The sequence below is a fragment of the Euleptes europaea genome, chromosome 2 (genome assembly GCF_029931775.1).
Source record: "Euleptes europaea isolate rEulEur1 chromosome 2, rEulEur1.hap1, whole genome shotgun sequence".
Taxonomy (NCBI): domain Eukaryota; kingdom Metazoa; phylum Chordata; class Lepidosauria; order Squamata; family Sphaerodactylidae; genus Euleptes; species Euleptes europaea.
In genome coordinates this window covers 7,483,959-7,500,478 of record NC_079313.1, presented here as the reverse complement: position 1 = coordinate 7,500,478, position 16,520 = coordinate 7,483,959, and the positions used below count along the sequence as shown (strand labels likewise).

The following is a 16,520-nucleotide window of genomic DNA, read 5'->3' as shown; positions in this document are numbered from 1 at the left end:
TACCTGGAGGTTGGCAACCCTACCCCAAATCCCCCCTCCAAAGCACTGGCCCCCAAACTCCAGGAATTTATCAGGTTGGCATTGGCAACCCCAGCTGCTATATACTATATTAATCAAAAGATTACCCTATTCATAATGGCAATTGCATTAATAACACTATTTATAAGTCACCAGCAACAATATGAATTATTCATATAAAAAAGTTACTAACAATAATACCAACAAGAATCTACGCATTTTTAACTTTGGCAAGCAACTTCTAGAACAGGGCTGCCCCACCCCTATAGGGTTGCTAACCTCCAGGTACTAGCTGCCGATCTCCTGCTATTACAGCCCATCTCCAGACGATAGAGATCAGTTCCCCTGGAAAAAATGGCCACTTTGGCCATTGGACTCTATGGCATTGAAGTCCCTCCCCTCCCCAAACCCCGCCCTCCTCAGGCTCCACCCCCAAAATCTCCCACCAATGGCGAAGAGGGGCATGGCAACCTTAAACCTACCTTACTGCTATGCAATCCCGACCTAGTTTGGGAGAATTCCCCCCCCCAATCCACAATATTAAAATTGCCTGAAAGTACAGTTATAAATGTGCAAAGTTACACAAACCTAATACATCATGCTTCTTTTTCTCTCTCTTGCATGCCTTTCTCTCTCTCTTCTCTGTTCTATCTAGGGTTGTCAACCTCCAGGTAGTAGCTGGAGATCTGCTATTGCAACTGATCTCCGGCTGATAGGGATCAGTTCCCCTTGAGAAAATGGCCGCTTTGGCAATTGGACTCTATGGCGTTGAAGTCCCTCCCCTCCCCAAACCCCGCCTTCCCCAAAAACCTCCCACCAGGGGCGAAGAGGGACCTGGCAACCCTCGTTCTGTCTCAAAGACACAGCACTTCGCGGCTATGATCTCTCCATACACATCCTCCATACATGAGGAACAGGACATGCCAAAATGAACATTTCGGAGTTAGTTCGGGTACGGGAAGAGAGGAGAAAAAGATAAGATTGCAACATGGGTTTCATTTTCTGCCGTCTGGTGTGGCAAATTGTTTGGAGAAAACACTGGGCCCATTCTTTCCAAGTGACCTTCCTCATTCTTTCTCGCTCGCAACAGAAGACTCGCTTGCTTGTTTTCCTAGCTTCCAAACGGGTGCCTTTCCCGCTTGCGTAAGGTTTCTGAAAAGTAAAGTGAACCCCACCGCCGAGAAAACCAGAGTAAATATTTTCATTTTGGCACTCAGGTCCGCTGCTAAATGTTACGAGATTTCGATTTTGCATGGGTGTGTGTGTTGTCCCATGAGACGGTAGAGTTAGCACATTTGGCCAGGGTTGTGCAGCTTCCACACATCCTGTAGCGGGGCTTGGTCTACACATCCTTGGGGCTTGGGGCTTGGTCTACACATCCTGTAGCGCTGGTAAGAATTCCTCAGTCCTAGGCAGGTTAGAGAGAAAACTTCGCTCCTTGAAACAGACGCTGGAGACCCAGCCACAAAAACCTTCAAATCACTCCATGACCTTCCTCACCTCTCTAGCTTCTGGCTAGGTTAGGGTTGCCAACCTCCAGGTAATAGCTGGTAATCTCCTGCTATTAAAACTGATCTCCAGCCGACAGAGATCACTTTACCTGGAGAAAATGGCCACTTTGGCAATTGGACTCTATGGCATCAAAGTCCCTCCCCTCTCCAAGCCCCACCCTCCTCAGGCTCTGCCCCAAAAACCTCCCGCCGGTTGCCAAGAGGGACTTGGCAACCCTAGGCTAGGTGCAGAGTTCCAATGCGTGCCCACAGACTCTCCTCTTTGGCGTTCTCCTCCACCTTATGTTTTTCAACAGTTTCGTTCTTCTATTCCTCTTTTCTAGGGTTGCCAACCTCCAGGTATTACCTGGCTATCTCCTGCTATTGCAACTGATCTCCAGCCAGTAGAGATCAGATCACCTGGAGAAAATGGCCGCTTGGGCAATTGGACTCTATGGCAAGAGTGGGGAACGACAGGCCCGGGGGCCGTTGAAGGCCCGCGAAATCATTTGGTCTGGCCCTTTGTGGGTCCTGGCAGATCTCTAGGGCCAGTAGAATCTAAGACTGGCGATCTGCCCCCTCCCACGGTGCAACAGACAATCCTGTGCCACCGGTTGGATGCCTGCCTGCTTGCCCGCGCTGGGGGAGGGTGTCATCTGGGGCAGCTGCCTGCTTGGGACTTGGTCGGCTAATTTTTAAGTTGATAAATTTGTATGGCCCGTGAATGATGTTATAAACATCCAAATGGCACTTGGCGGGGGAAAAAGGTTCCCCACCCCTGCTCTATGGCATTGAAGCCCCTCCCCTCCCCAAACCCTACCTTCCCAAGACTCCACCCCAAAAACCTCCCGCTGGTGGTGAAGTGGGACCTGGCCACCCTACCTACAACTTGACAGGGGATCTCTGGGACAACTCCTCGCTTGGGGCGACCCTGCACGGATCTCGGGGCGACCTCCCATTTTGCAAGAGACAGCAACGACCTCTGGGGAGAGCCGCCCCATCGTGATGGAAGGAAGGGCTGGAGGAGGATGCAGAGCACAAGACGTTCCCTCTGAGCCGTAGGCCTCGGGAGGAGCCTGGCTGCGCCAGCCCTTGAAGCCGGCCCTGCTAGGAGAGCAATCGCTCCCGGAACAGCGAGTTATCAGGGGTGAATAAGACAGTACTTGTCAACTTGTGCCATCTGGACATTCGAATGTGAAATACATTCACTAACCACAGGATACGAATCATTTTGAATGAGAGAGGGGCCCCCCATGTCCATCCATGTAAGAGTCTGCCCGTTGTGTCTCTGCATCCGCCACCACTCTTCCAATCAGGGAGCGCCCCTGGAACACTAGCTTGTGCCAAATGCACCGCAAACCAGCTCTTCCTCAGGACGGAGGCTTTGGATGCGAAGACTTCCCATTTATAATTTCATAACAGGAAAGGTACTCCTCAGTTATTCCTAGGGTTGCCAGGTCCCTCCTTTGCCACTGGTGGAAAGTTTTTGGGGCAGAGCCTGAGGAGGGCAGGGTGTGGGGAGGGGAAGGACTTCAATGTCATAGAGTCCAGTTGCCAAAGCGGCCGTTTTTCTCCAGGTGAACTGATCTCTGTCGGCTGGAGATCAGTTGAATTAGCAGGAGATCTCCAGCTAGCACCTGGAGGCTGGCAACCCTAGCCACTCCACAAGGCACCGGGCGCAGACCACGGATCCAGATTTCTTAAAAACAAATCCTGGTCCGAAGGCGGCCAGATGGGAGGGAGACCCTGGGCGGAGAGAGACGGCAGGAGCGGAACTCGGAGCAGAGCTGTCAAGGGCCGGGGATAAAAATCAAGCGGGTCACCGTGAAGCCTGGCTAGGCCTGGCACGCTCTTTGCCAGGGCTATTTTTGGGCCTGCTGGATCGTTCTGGGGGGGGGGGGGAAGGGGGAAGGGAGGGAACTCCTGAAGCAGCGGCCGCATGGAGAGCTGCCCGAAGTCATTGCCTGGCCAAGAAAAGGAATGTCCCAAGTCGGGAGCGTTCTGAACTTCACTCCTGTGCACGCCGCAGCTCTCTGCCAGGGCGGATTCTCCCTCCAGATAACTGTCAAGGCGCCGGCATGAATGAAAGCCGGGCCCTGAAACCAGCAGGCCTTCTCCCTGGATTTTGGCGAAGGCCAACGTCCCTGGAGGACATTGAGCAACTGCCCTATGAGGAGCGGTTGAAAGCTTAGGGCTGTTTAGCCTGGAAAGAAGGCGGTTAAGGGGAGACAGGATAGGGGTCTATAAAAGTATGCGTGGTACGGAGAGAGCGGACAGGGAGACGCTTTTCTCCCTCTCTCCTAATACCAGAACGAGGGGTCATCTACTGAAGCTGGAGGGTGAGAGATTGAAAATAGATAAAAGGAAGTATTTATTCACACAACGCATTGTTAAATTGTGGAACTCCCTGCCCCAGGATGATGTGGTGATGGCCACCAACTTGGAAGGCTTTAAGAGGGAGGGGACATATTCACGGAGGAGAGGGCTATGCATGGCTACTAGTCAAAATAAATAGTAGTCATGATGCATATCTATTCTCTCCGTTATCAGAGAAGCAGGCCTATTATATGAGGTGCTGTGGAACGCAGGCAGGACAATGCTGCTGCAGTCGTCTTGCTTGTGGGCTTCCTGGAGGCACCTGGTTGGCCACCATGTGAACAGACTGCTGGACTTGATGGGCCTTGGTCTGATCCTTGGTCTGATCCGGCAAGGCTTTTCGTATGTTCTTATGACCGCTCTGCCCATGCTCAAAGAGCAGCCATAAAAAAAGGGATTCTCAAGCTAAGTCCACCCTTAATTTTTTTTTCTGGGTGGGAGGATCTTTTTACTGAACGAGAAATGGAGACGAGAGAAACATTGCCAGAACTTGCTTTACAAAAAACCTTCTCTTTAGCCTGGAGAAGGGAAGGTTGAGGGGGGACATGATTGCTCCCTTGAAGTATTTGAAGGGTTGTCACCTAGAGGAGGGCAGGGAGCTGTTCCTGTTGGCAGCAGAGGACAGGATTCGCAATAATGGGTTTGAATTGTGGGCAGAAAGGTACCGGCTGGATATTAGGGGAAAATCTTTTTACGGTAAGAGTTGTTCGACAGTGGAATCAGCTACCTATGGAGGTGGTGAGCTCCCCCTCACTGGCGGTCTTTAAGCAGAGGCTGGACAAACCCTTGTCAGGGAAGCTCTAGGCTGATCCTGCATTGAGCAGGGGGTTGGACTAGATGGCCTCTACGAACCCTTCCAACTCTAGGATTTTATGAACTGCAGTTCGGCGCTCGCTTGACTTTTCCGAACATAACGCTCCCGATTTCACAGCACTACTTGCAACCTGCCAATCCCAAATGTAAAGCGTCCGCCTTGGATTTCAATTAAAAAGAAAAAGAAAAAAAAGAAAAACCGCGAGTTTCTGATCTTTCACATCACAACAATAAGATCGAAACCGTCAGGGGGCAAGGAATGTTCACACACACACCCCGGGGCTCTGCAACCCCTTCTAAGACGCCCCGCTTTGCAGTCCCGGAGAGGTATCGATCACTCCAGCCTATGGTAGCAAGCTTGAAGGGTAGAAGCTTGCTTTACAAGAACAAAACCCTCCTGCACGGTATAGCGGTGCTTCTGCTCAAGGTCCAGGGCACAGTGCTTTGGGAAGCAAACGAGTAAGTCGCAGTCCCGAAAAAGCATCTTCCGCCCTGCAGCTCAAAATCCTTTTACTAATTCCTGAGCAGGGAGGATAATGCTCAGACACGCTTGATTATTAATATGATTACCACCGATTATAAATATGCAGTCGGTTTACCAGGGAACTGATTACCCTGCAGACATTTGCACGGGGGGGGGGGGGAATAAACGCCTAACCCCAAATGAACTGCGCACTCGTTCGGTTTTGAGTCGAGGCACTATCTAAGAAGAGGCATTCCTACCTGCCCTCTCCCTGGGAGGTGAACGCACCTTCCGCGGTGGAGCTGATCGTCCGCTGCTTGAATAAATACTTGTGTTAAAATATAATTCATTCACGGGAGCCGACCTTCCTTTTGACAACGAGGAAATTGACAATGAGGAAATGGAAATTGTTGATACTTTCAAAATCTCAATTTCCAAAAGGTTGACAATGAGGACATTGAAATGGTTCAAGACTTTCTATTCCTTGGTTCCATCATCAATCCAAAGAGAGACTGCAGCCAAGAAATCAGACTGGGAAGGGCAGCCATGAAGGAGCTGGAAAAGATTCTTAAGTGTCCGGATGTGTCACTGGCCACCAAGATTAAGTTAATTCATGCCATTGAATTCCCTATTACTATGTATGGATGTGAAAACTGGACAATGAAGACAGATGATAGGAAGAAAGTAGATTCCTTTGAAATGGGGCGTTGGAGGAGAGGATTACGGATACCGTGGACTGCCCAAAACACAAATCAGCGGGTTCTAGATCAAATCAAGCCTGAACTGACCCTAGAAGCTAAAATGACTAAACTGAGTACTTTGGTCGCATTATGAGAAGACAAGAGTCACTGGAAAAGACCATCATGCTAGGAAAAGTTGAGGGCAGCAGGAAAAGAGGAAGACCCAGCAAGAGATGGATTGGCTCTATAAAGGAAGCCACGGACCTCCGTTTGCAAGACCTGAGCAAGGCTGTTAAGGATAGGACATTTTGGAGGACACTGGTTCATAGGGTCTCCATGAGAGTGGGAAGCGACCTGACGGCACTTCACACACACACACAACCTTGCTTTAGTCAGCCAAGAAGTGTTGAATCCGGCTAAATAAGCTAAGGTTGGAAGCTGCATCGTTCTTATTATTGGGTGCTGCCAAGTCACAGCTGATTTACGGCAACCCAGGTGGGTTTTTAAGACAAGGGACTAGCTGAGGTGGTTTGCCGCTGCCTACCTCCGCGTATCAACCCAGGATTTCCTTGGTGGTCTCCAATCCAAGCACCGACCCTGCTTAGCTTCTGAGATCTGACGAGATCAGGCTAGCCTGGACTATTATTATTGTTGTTGTTGTTACTAATTTATTATTAATATTACGAGTATTATTATTCAGATCCAGAAGGCGTGCTGTCATGAAATGTAATCCAGGCTGGTAACAGGATTGCCAGCAACCTGGAGGGGGAAAAAATATCTTGCCTCTTTAACAAGGGCTTCACCTACTTTTATTCTGCCTTTCTTCCATGGCTCACCCCTTTTTCATTTGGATGTCACAACAACAACCTTCCGAGGGAGGTTAGGCTGCAAGAGAGTGCGTGGCAGTCCAGTTGGAGATTTGAACTCGGCGTATCTAATCAAAGGCTTTTTTTTTTTTTTTTGGTTTGGCTTTAGCTCCAGTTTCTTTTCTAAAATGAAAGAGCAAATCGGCCAAGCCGACACTAGGGAAAAGGTTTGTAGGCCTTTCTCCTAGCGCTTCAGACTTGCACTGTGGTTGCCCTGGCACTCTGCACACGGTCAGAGAGAAGGCTCCTTCAGCGCCGCATCGTTCAGTTGCTGGAAAGAGAGCAAGGTAACTGTCTGTCCCAGACCCAGCTAAATGCTAAACCACACCTAGGCCTCTAGGAACTTCCTGGGAATGTTAGCCAGGCAAGTAGCAGCGTCACAGGAGGAAATTATTTTGTAGGGTTGCCAGGTCCCTCTTTGCCACCGGCGGGAGGTTTTTGGGGCGGAGCCTGAGGAGGACGGGGTTTGGGGAGGGACTTCAATGCCATAGAGTCCAATTGCCAAAGCAGCCATTTTCTCCAGGGGAACTGATCTCTGTCCGCTGGAGATCAGTTGTAATAGCAGGAGATCTCCAGCAAGAACCTGGAGGCTGGCAACCCTATTATTTCAGCAGGTGTAGGGACCTTGTGGCCGAGAACAGCGTGGGCAAGAGAGAAAGAGAGAGAGGAACTGGCTTTGCCATGATCCCTCATGATCTCCAGCACATCATATTTCCTTGGCCTCCGTTCCCTGGCCTGCAAAATGGGGAGAAGGCAAATTTTATATATGAACTGGGGACCATCTTCATGCAATAAACCCAGAGGGCCAAGCTCTGGCACTGCCTATGACCTACCTCGTCAGGCTGTCGCTGCGGACGCCGTCTCAAGGCCTTTGTAAACCTGCCCTCTTTCTCAATATTGAACGGAGGGGAAGGTTTTGTAGGCCTCGAGCGTCGCTGCCGTTTCCCCTAGTGCAGAAATTACTTTTGTGGGTGGGGAATATTCCCAGTCAGGTGTTCCAAGCTTGAGTTTCGCTGGGAAAAGAGTACCTGTTCCTTGATGTTCCCTACGTTTAGAGGAATGAAGGCCGAAACTGCTGTCTGAATTAAAATCAGACGCACCCTCCTCTTGAAATACACACATAGTCTCCAATCTGTAATAGCAGATATTGCCCTCTGCCAGAGGAGCCCAGCCGCCTGCTTCTGCATGAGTCCCTGACCTGAGCATGGCCTGGAAAAGGAAAGGAGGGAGCACAGAACAGTGAATCCATGCAGAGACACGACAGACAGCTTCATCCACAGTTTCATTTGCCTCGAAATTGATCGAAGGTTACAGTTCCCATCCAAATTGCCCACACAAAATCCGTTTTCAAAATCTCGGTGTTCCGATTCAAATTCTGGGGGAGGCGGGATTAAAGTTTGCGAAATTTCCCATCCGTTTGGACCCCTTCCCAACCTCTCTTTCCCAAATAGGTGAAATATGCAGAATATTAAAACAGCTTTTGAAGAATTAAGTTCAAGGGGTTCCTTAGAATCTCTTCAACAAACCCGAGGAAGGTTGGAAATTCAAAGCAGCAGGTTTTGGAAATTCGGCCCCGTTCCCTCCCCGCACCTGCCCCAAATTTTGGCCAACGATTCAACACAGTTAGGGTTTCTCTGATGGCCAGGTGTCCCAAACTCCCACTGTGTCATTTCAGCATGCCCTGTTGTTTTGGGGAAGCCTAAATTGAAAGCACCCCCCACACTTTGGGGGAAAAAAAATCAAGATAACAACTGGTGACCTAGCACAAACGTATGCCCATGCCACCCCCTCGCCCCACATGGCGGCATTCAGGCACCATCACGGCCCAGCTGGGAACGGGACTGTCACAAGCAGAGATCCACTTCAGAAAAATCTCTTAAACTTAACAGGGTTTTTCATTTCGCTGGCAGAAAGGAAGAGGCTCGTTCAATGATTAAATAAATATCAGGAATCGATAGAGGGAGGAAGAGGAAAAGAGTCTGCCACGGTTCAGGGGGCACCGAAACTCCAGCATGCCCCTTCCGTACCCGGCAGGAGTCTTTAAGAGCCTGCTCTAACGTTTGCCGCACAATGTAACAAGCGCATGCGACGGAAACTTGCACTCTCCACAATAAATTAAAAAAAGTAGTCCATAGCGCTCCAGAGCAGAGTGCAACGCAACGCCAGGATGAAAAAAAACAGCATGTCCTCTAAAATGGCGCGGGAAACACACACACAGGGCAGTGTGAGCCCCCAAACCAGCCTTGCCAGCCGCATATCTACACAGCTGTCGCATCCCAGACAAACACAAATGTGTTTCTCCTTCTGAAACACACACTGGGAGAAAAGCTTCAGCAGGCTAGGTATACATCCCAGTGGTGGTGGTGCTGATTTTGCTGATGGCCGGGAAGTGCAAAGGAAAGGCCTCATACTGTGGGATCGGAGCCATGCGCTTCCCTCCATGAGCAGGCCCATCAAAGAGGGAATTTTAGAAATGCATGGCCCCCCAATTTTTCACAGGCAACCTGCACTAGATGCGCAGTGTACAGATTCCCCGCAGAGGACTCGGCCATAAAATATACAGCACGGCGTGTTAATATTTCATGCCGTAGGTCGGCACAACTGTAGTGAATCAATCTACGGTGCATGGGATGGGGCAAGGCGAAGCCGCGCACTTTGCTCCCCTTCACCCACACGTGAGTGGTCTTTCGCATGTTGCGGAGGGCCCGTGGAACCAGCGTGCAAAAGAGAAGAAGGGCCGCTTGCACGGTTCCACACACCCCAGACCCTGGGAGCTCGTGCAAAGGGTGAAGTGGCCCAGAGACACAAGCTTCACCCTTTGCACGAGCATGTACGCCTGGTTGCACGCACGTGCGCCCAGGGCCTCTGGCACAGCCTCAAACGCAGGGTGGCACCGGCAAAGTCCACGATTGTTAACACGTCGCACAAGAGCACACTCGGACGCATTCCTGCACATTCTTGTACACTTATGCGAGCATGCACGAGCAACCTTTCGCACACGGCGGGACGCTCTCTGCCTTGCACATCCTGGCACTGAATACATACATAATATGCCACACACTATATTATAATATATATTGACATGGCCATAATCTGAGCCACACCATTTCTGCCGTTAACACACCACGTTTCTGTCCTAAGCAAGACCGTTCCCCCACAGTTCTAATTGACCAATGCTCAAGCTTGTGGGAAAGCAGTTTTCACTAACCTCATCTGTGTATGTCTCCCCCCCCCCATAGCCTGCTGCACTCCCCCCCCACTCAGGGAGGGGTTCCCCATGTGTGCCAAGAAAACAAGACCTCAGTTGTTTCCAAACTGTCACTAAGCGGTCCAGGACATTGAGGGGAGGGGGGTGAGCCCCCTCCAAGTCCTGCCACCAAGAATGCCCCCCCCCATCAGGGAATTCCCTAAAGGCGGTACCCGTCCCCCCACTGTCCGCCGCTTTTCAACACCAAATTCAATACACCCCACCCTTAAGAAAAGAGCACAAAAATGCAAAATAACTGTTTTGGCGGGGGGGGGGGAGAGGGAATAACAGCAACTAATGAGCCGGCTTGAATTCGCCCTCCAACCATCCACGATCGCAGAAAGTGGGGGGGGGGGTCTTGCCAAAATTCACCCCCCTCCGAAAGCCCTCTCTTCCTTCCCTCTCGCTCCCCCCCCACTTTTTCCCGCAAGGGGGGGCTCTTCTTTTTGGGGAAAACAGCAAGCTCCAAGAAGACTTTACCCCCGCCCCATGAAAATCAAGCTACAAACAGGAAACAGAGTTTTAAAAAATTAGCAATGCAAAAAGGCGCGGCGGCGGGGGGGGGGCGCGTTGGAAAAGGGAATGCAAAGGGGGGGCTTTTTTTTTTTTTTACCTGGGCGAGGCAGAGAGGCGAAGAATACATCTCCAGGCTGTCGGGAGGAGGGGGGGGGGGACACCGACGGTTCCGATGTTGGGGTGGGGGGGAGGAAAGAGAAAGGAGGTGGCAAAAACAGATCCCAGCTGAAAAGTTACTGAGTCATGTCGGCAGCGAGGAGAGTTTTCTTTTCCCCCTTTCTCTCTCTCTCTCTCTCTCTCCTCCCTCCCTCTCTCTCACTCTCTCTTTCCTGGCGATGGATAACGCGGGGGAGGAGAGGAGACGGGAGGGGAGGGGGGAAGAGGAGGGGGTGGGGCCAGGGGGGAATCCTCCCCCCCCAAAAAAAATCTGAAAGAAGGGACTCAACTTTTAAAAGGGGGGGGGACGGAGGGAGATCATGTGACGCTGTCCTCTTCTTAATGATTTTTAAATATATATATTTAAATATATGTAATATACATTATATATTTATATGTGTGTGTGTATATATATATATATATATATATATATATATATATATATATATATATATATATATATATATATATATATATATACATATATATACATACACATATACAGACAGATAGATGATAGATAGATAGATAGATAGACGAAATGCACGCATACAGCCCCCCCCCCCAGAAAAACAAACAAGAAAGCTGCCCCCCCCCCAAGTGACAAAATTAAAATCTGGCATTCAAGGGGGCATTAAAATCAAAATGTAGCATTGGGTTTTTTTAAAAAAAAAATTCACCGCAAAGAAGGAAGCATTCCAACCCCCCCCCCCCAATTCTGAAATTGTCAAAACTTTTTTTTGGGGGGGGGGACAGGAGGGAAATAAAATTAGGCAGGTTCCCTCCCGGCAAGGCGTCACAAGGAGTCTATGGAGGCTGGGGTTGAAAATAATAATGATGATGATGATAATAATGAAATTAAAAAAAAAATTGGCGCAGTTCTAAGAGGATCCGATCCGGAGGAAGGGAGGCGAAAACGAAAGGTGGAAATGAAAGGGGGGGGGAGAGAAGGAGGAATGAAGTGACGCGAAAATGTTACAGTGTGTCCCCCCCCCCCGGTCGCCTTCTGCCTATAAGGGGGGCAGCAACTTTATCAGGAAATAGGATAGTGGGGGGAGACGACCTGGGAATAAAATCTTCCCGCAACTGCGAACTCCCGGGAAATCTCTCCGCATAGCAGATCATTGGGCGAAAGACCCCTTTCCGATGGAGTTCCTCGCGATCAAAAACCTCTTTCCCACCCCCCTACCCCCGGGCACAGGGGAACCTCCACGCGAGCGGAGGCCGTCCGGAATGTCACCACCTTAAAAAAAAAAAACTTACAAAAATTGGAAACCCCCCCCCTTTCCTCCCCTCCAACGCCAAGAAGGTGAGAAAAGAAAAACTTGACTCTGCGGACAGAGAACTTTTCTCTCTCCCGCCCCCGCCCCCAACTCCACTCAACCTTCTCAGAGCAAACTCGTGCCCGGGCCCTCTTCTTCCTCTTCCCCCAAACCCCGACAAAGGTCCAATATTTATATTTGACTTTCAAAACGATCAAATTCAAGTTGGGACACTGTGAGGGGGGGAGGTTTTTATTTTTTAAAAATCGGAGGTATTTATTGCAGGCGATCATTCGGGGTTATTGGACGTGGGGGAGGGTAGCGATCCAACTGCAGCCAAGATATGCCCCCCAAACCCCCTTTCTTCCGCCCCCAACCCCCTTTCTTTCTTTCTCTCTCTCTCTTCCTTCTCTCTTTCTTTCCTTCTCTGTCTCTCTCTTTCCTTCTCTGTCTCTCTCTTTCTTTCCTTCTCGCTCTCTTTCTTTCCTTCTCGCTCTCTTTCCTTCTCTCTCTCTCTTTCTTTCCTTCTCTCTCTCTCTCCTTCTTTCCTTCTCTCTCTCTTTCTTTCCTTCTCTCTTTCCTTCTCTCTTTCTTTCTTTCCTTCTCTGTCTCTCTCTTTCCTTCTCTGTCTCTCTCTTTCCTTCTCTGTCTCTCTCTTTCCTTCTCTGTCTCTCTCTTTCTTTCCTTCTCGCTCTCTTTCTTTCCTTCTCGCTCTCTTTCTTTCCTTCTCGCTCTCTCTTTCTTTCCTTCTCGCTCTCTCTTTCCTTCTCTCTCTCTCTTTCTTTCCTTCTCTCTTTCCTTCTCTCTTTCTTTCTTTCCTTCTCTGTCTCTCTCTTTCCTTCTCTGTCTCTCTCTTTCCTTCTCTGTCTCTCTCTTTCCTTCTCTGTCTCTCTCTTTCTTTCCTTCCTTCTCGCTCTCTCTTTCTTTCCTTCTCTCTCTCTCTTTCCTTCTCTCTCTCTCTTTCCTTCTCTCTTTCCTTCTCTCTTTCTTTCTTTCCTTCTCTGTCTCTCTCTTTCCTTCTCTGTCTCTCTCTCCAAACTTCAGAGTTGGACAGAGTCCGGGCAAAGACTCCCCCCCGCATCAAGTGAACCCACGGGAAAGCAAATTTGCCCCATTTCACGGGAAAGTAAATTTACCCCTTAATTTTGAGGGGGGTGTGCGCTTTTGCCCCAAGATATCTCTTGGCGAAACACTTATTTTGGACAGGCGCACCCCCACCCCACCCCTAACATCGAACTCACTTCCTTCCCCTAACATTTCCCGCCGAAACCTTTTTCGGATTAATAATTGCCTAGATTCACATTGCGGGGGGGGGGGACTGCCACCACTTTCTCCAGGAAGTTTAGCGCACCCTAATGCGCTTAGACTGCAGAAACCTGCGCAATTGAAATTGACCGACCTTCGTCAATTTCACCTCCTATAGTATAGGAGATCGGTCAATTTCACCTCCTCTCAATCCACGTGGATTGATAAAAAGAAAGTTTTTTTTAAAAAAAACTCAAAACGCCTTGTTCTCAAGGGCGGCCAGGTTGCCCCCCCCCCCAATTCTTAACCCCCTTCTCTGCGACGCGTTCAGACCGATTGCAAACCGACTCCTTCTCACTATGGGCTGTTCCGCTGCTTTCTCTCCTCCCTGGGATTAAAACCTGAAGGGGTGGGGGGAGTTATTTTCAAAAGTTTCAGAGAATGGCCTGCTTCTGATTTCTACCCAGCCCCGCCAGTTCTGGAAAGCACCCCCCCCCTCTCCAAAAAAATGCGTTTCTTCAATAGTTTCCGTGAGAAGTTCGAGCTGCCCCACGGAGTTTTGCTCAAAATGAAAATCTCTAAAATGCGATGCTATAGTGAAACAGTGAGGATTGGCAGGTTATGTTAGGACCATAAAGAGACGCCTTCTTAATCATTACTTCGCTATGCCTCGGTGGTGGCAGTAGTAGTAGAAACTACAGGCAAGAATAAAAGCACTCTCGGGGTTTAAAATGGAGATATAGGTTTGTAGGGCGCCTGAGGGACCTTTGCAGAAAGCCGATCTAAACTGTCACAGTAAATTAAATCCATCCTCAAGCATGCCCTTTATTTATGGAACCGACAGGTCAAGGTGCCCCAGCGTTTACGAGCCCGTGAGAAAGAGAAAAAAAACGGCCGTCTAATTAAAAATGATAATAAATCTAATTAGAAGTGGATGGGGTTTATAAGGACTCCTGTGAAGTTGATCCCGTCGGTTAAATTGACACCCGGCCGGGGGCTGTTTACTTTTCGAGGTAAAGAAAAGTATTTTCAGGGAAAGCCAAATTGAAGGGGAGGGAAAAGGAAGGGAATCCCTGGGGCCCAGATATCTAACAAGCGGCGGAAGACTCGGCGCCTCAGACTGGAGGGGAGAAGATTCCTCTGACTGTTCTCCCCGCCGCTAGAAAGCTAGGCTCTCAGGCACAGGGCTAACTCAATCACCCTGCTCCCTGCCGTCCCTTTTTCCTGACCCCAATGGCCCAGGCACGCGCAGGTCAGGGTCTTTTAGGGCCAAAATACACAACCAACCGGCCACGCTCCCTTAGAGCTAGTTTTCTAACTGCAGGGAATTTACTTTCTGCCCATTGTAGAGACTAAACCCGCCTCGGGTGCTTGGCGCACGAACTAGGCCCCAGTTCTCATAACCCGTGTTTAGGGTCTGGAATTTGGTTCGGGGAGTCTGCCGGGGAGGGATGCGTGGGGGTGGGGAGGAAGCTACTTGTTCTTCAAGGTAACTTTAGGATCGCTTAAGGGTCTTAATCTCCCCGAATTATCCTCACCCAAGTCTCTCTTCTCTTGCCGAGGAAAGGGTTTGAAACGTCTGTCCCTCCCGGGAAAAGTCAGTGTTACCTTGCCCCCGCGTAAGAGGGCGGACACCCTCCACCCCAATTGCTCTTCTGTCCCCTGATGTCCCCTCCGGGTAGGACTGGTTTGGGATTTACAGGCAATCTTGATGGAAAACCGAGGCAGAATTCCAAGTGAAGTTACCAGGAGAGGGGCGGAAGAGGTTTATTAAATTTGCTTTGCATATAATCTAGTTAGAGGGATCTCTTTGCAGCCACAGCCAGACGTCTAAAAAGGGAAAGGGTTTCCTGAGGGTCGGGAGGTGGCCTGAAAGGAAAGGGGGGGGGGATATTTGGAAGGGCTACAGACCCAACCGCTGCGGCAGACAGCCTGGCAGGCCCGGAAAAATTTCTTCCTTCTGTCCAAAGTCTCCTAGCAACTTTTCTCTCTCTCTCTCTCTTTCTCCCCCACGCCCCGTCGGTATTTATTTTATTTCTTATTTTATGTCGAGGAACCCATTGGCTCGAAGTTCAGCGCCTCGCAGGCCAGGGAGCCCGATCCCGGGCGAGTTTACTGGGAAGTAAGCCCCACTCCCTTTTCAGGGCGGCTGTTTATTTGCCAAGGCGATTAGGACAGGGAAGGGAAGACAGGCAGAAAGAAAGACTGAGACACAGAAGAAAGAAGGAAAGAAGGAAAGAAGGAAAGAAAGAGAAAGAAAGAGAAAGAAGGAAAGAAAGAGAAAGAAGGAAAGAAGGAAAGAAAGAAAGAGAAAGAAGGAAAGAAAGAGAAAGAAGGAAAGAAGGAAGGAAGGAAGGAAGGAAAGGAGGAAAGAAGGAAAGAAAGGAGGAAAGAAGGAAAGAAAGGAGGAAAGAAGGAAAGAAAGGAGGAAAGAAAGGAAAGAAAGGAGGAAAGAAAGAAGGAAGGAAGGAAAGAAAGAAGGAAAGAAAGAAAGAAAGAAAGAAAGAAGGAAGGAAAGAAAGAAGGAAAGAAAGAAGGAAAGAAAGAAGGAAAGAAAGAAGGAAAGAAAGAAGGAAAGAAAGAAGGAAAGAAAGAAGGAAAGAAAGAAGGAAAGAAAGAAAGAAAGAAAGAAAGAAAGAAAGAAGGAAAGAAAGAAGGAAAGAAAGAAGGAAAGAAAGAAGGAAAGAAAGAAGGAAAGAAAGAAGGAAAGAAAGAAGGAAAGAAGAAGGAAAGAAAGAAGGAAAGAAAGAAGGAAAGAAAGAAGGAAAGAAAGAAAGAAAGAAAGAAAGAAAGAAAGAAAGAAAGAAGGGAAGGAAAGAAAGAAAGAAGGAAAGAGGGAAGGAAAGAAAGAAAGAGGGAAGGAAAGAGGGAAGGAAAGAAACCCCCTTGAAGTAGCTGTTCCAAAGGCTCAGATCATCAAAGGAAAGTGATCTGGGATCGATACAAGACTCCCCACTGGGAACAGAGGCCAGTCGGTCCGGCCTGCAAATGAGATTCTATTCTGGACGCCGGAGATCCGGGCCAGCGGCAGAAGCGACGCGGTCCCGGCCGGTCCCCTCGAACCCGCGGGGACTCCTTCCTCGGTCAGGGCGGTTCGAAAGGTACTGCAGGCTCAGGAAGGCCCGCCGGAGCCCAGTTTATCGATTGATAGAAGAAGAAAAAAACCTCTGTTTTTTAAGACTTGGGAGGGGGGAGAGAATCGGCTGGGGGGGGCAGAAAAGGGGCTGGGGGGGCAGAAAAGGGGCTGGAGGCCGAAGGATGGATGGAGAGGGTGGGTGTTTTTTTTGGGGGGGGGAGGCGGGGCGTCGACCCCGCCAAGCCGTGTCTCCCCCCCCCCGTGCTTGCCGCAGGGCCCCGCTGGCTTCCCCGGTGCCCAGACTCAGGAGCT

At 49.6% G+C, this 16,520-nt stretch overlaps 1 protein-coding gene across 2 annotated transcripts in view; it reads right to left on the bottom strand.

Annotated features, from left to right (window-relative positions):
* The window catches only part of NFIC (nuclear factor I C), a 133,693-nt gene extending 123,088 nt beyond the window's left edge, over window positions 1-10,605 (bottom strand). For both annotated transcript variants that reach the window (XM_056844612.1, XM_056844613.1), the window contains exon 1: window positions 10,567-10,605. In XM_056844612.1, the coding sequence (XP_056700590.1) occupies window positions 10,567-10,596 (30 nt within the window). In that variant the 5' untranslated portion in view covers window positions 10,597-10,605. The remainder of the gene's footprint in view (window positions 1-10,566) is intronic.
* Between the last annotated feature and the right edge of the window lie 5,915 nt (window positions 10,606-16,520).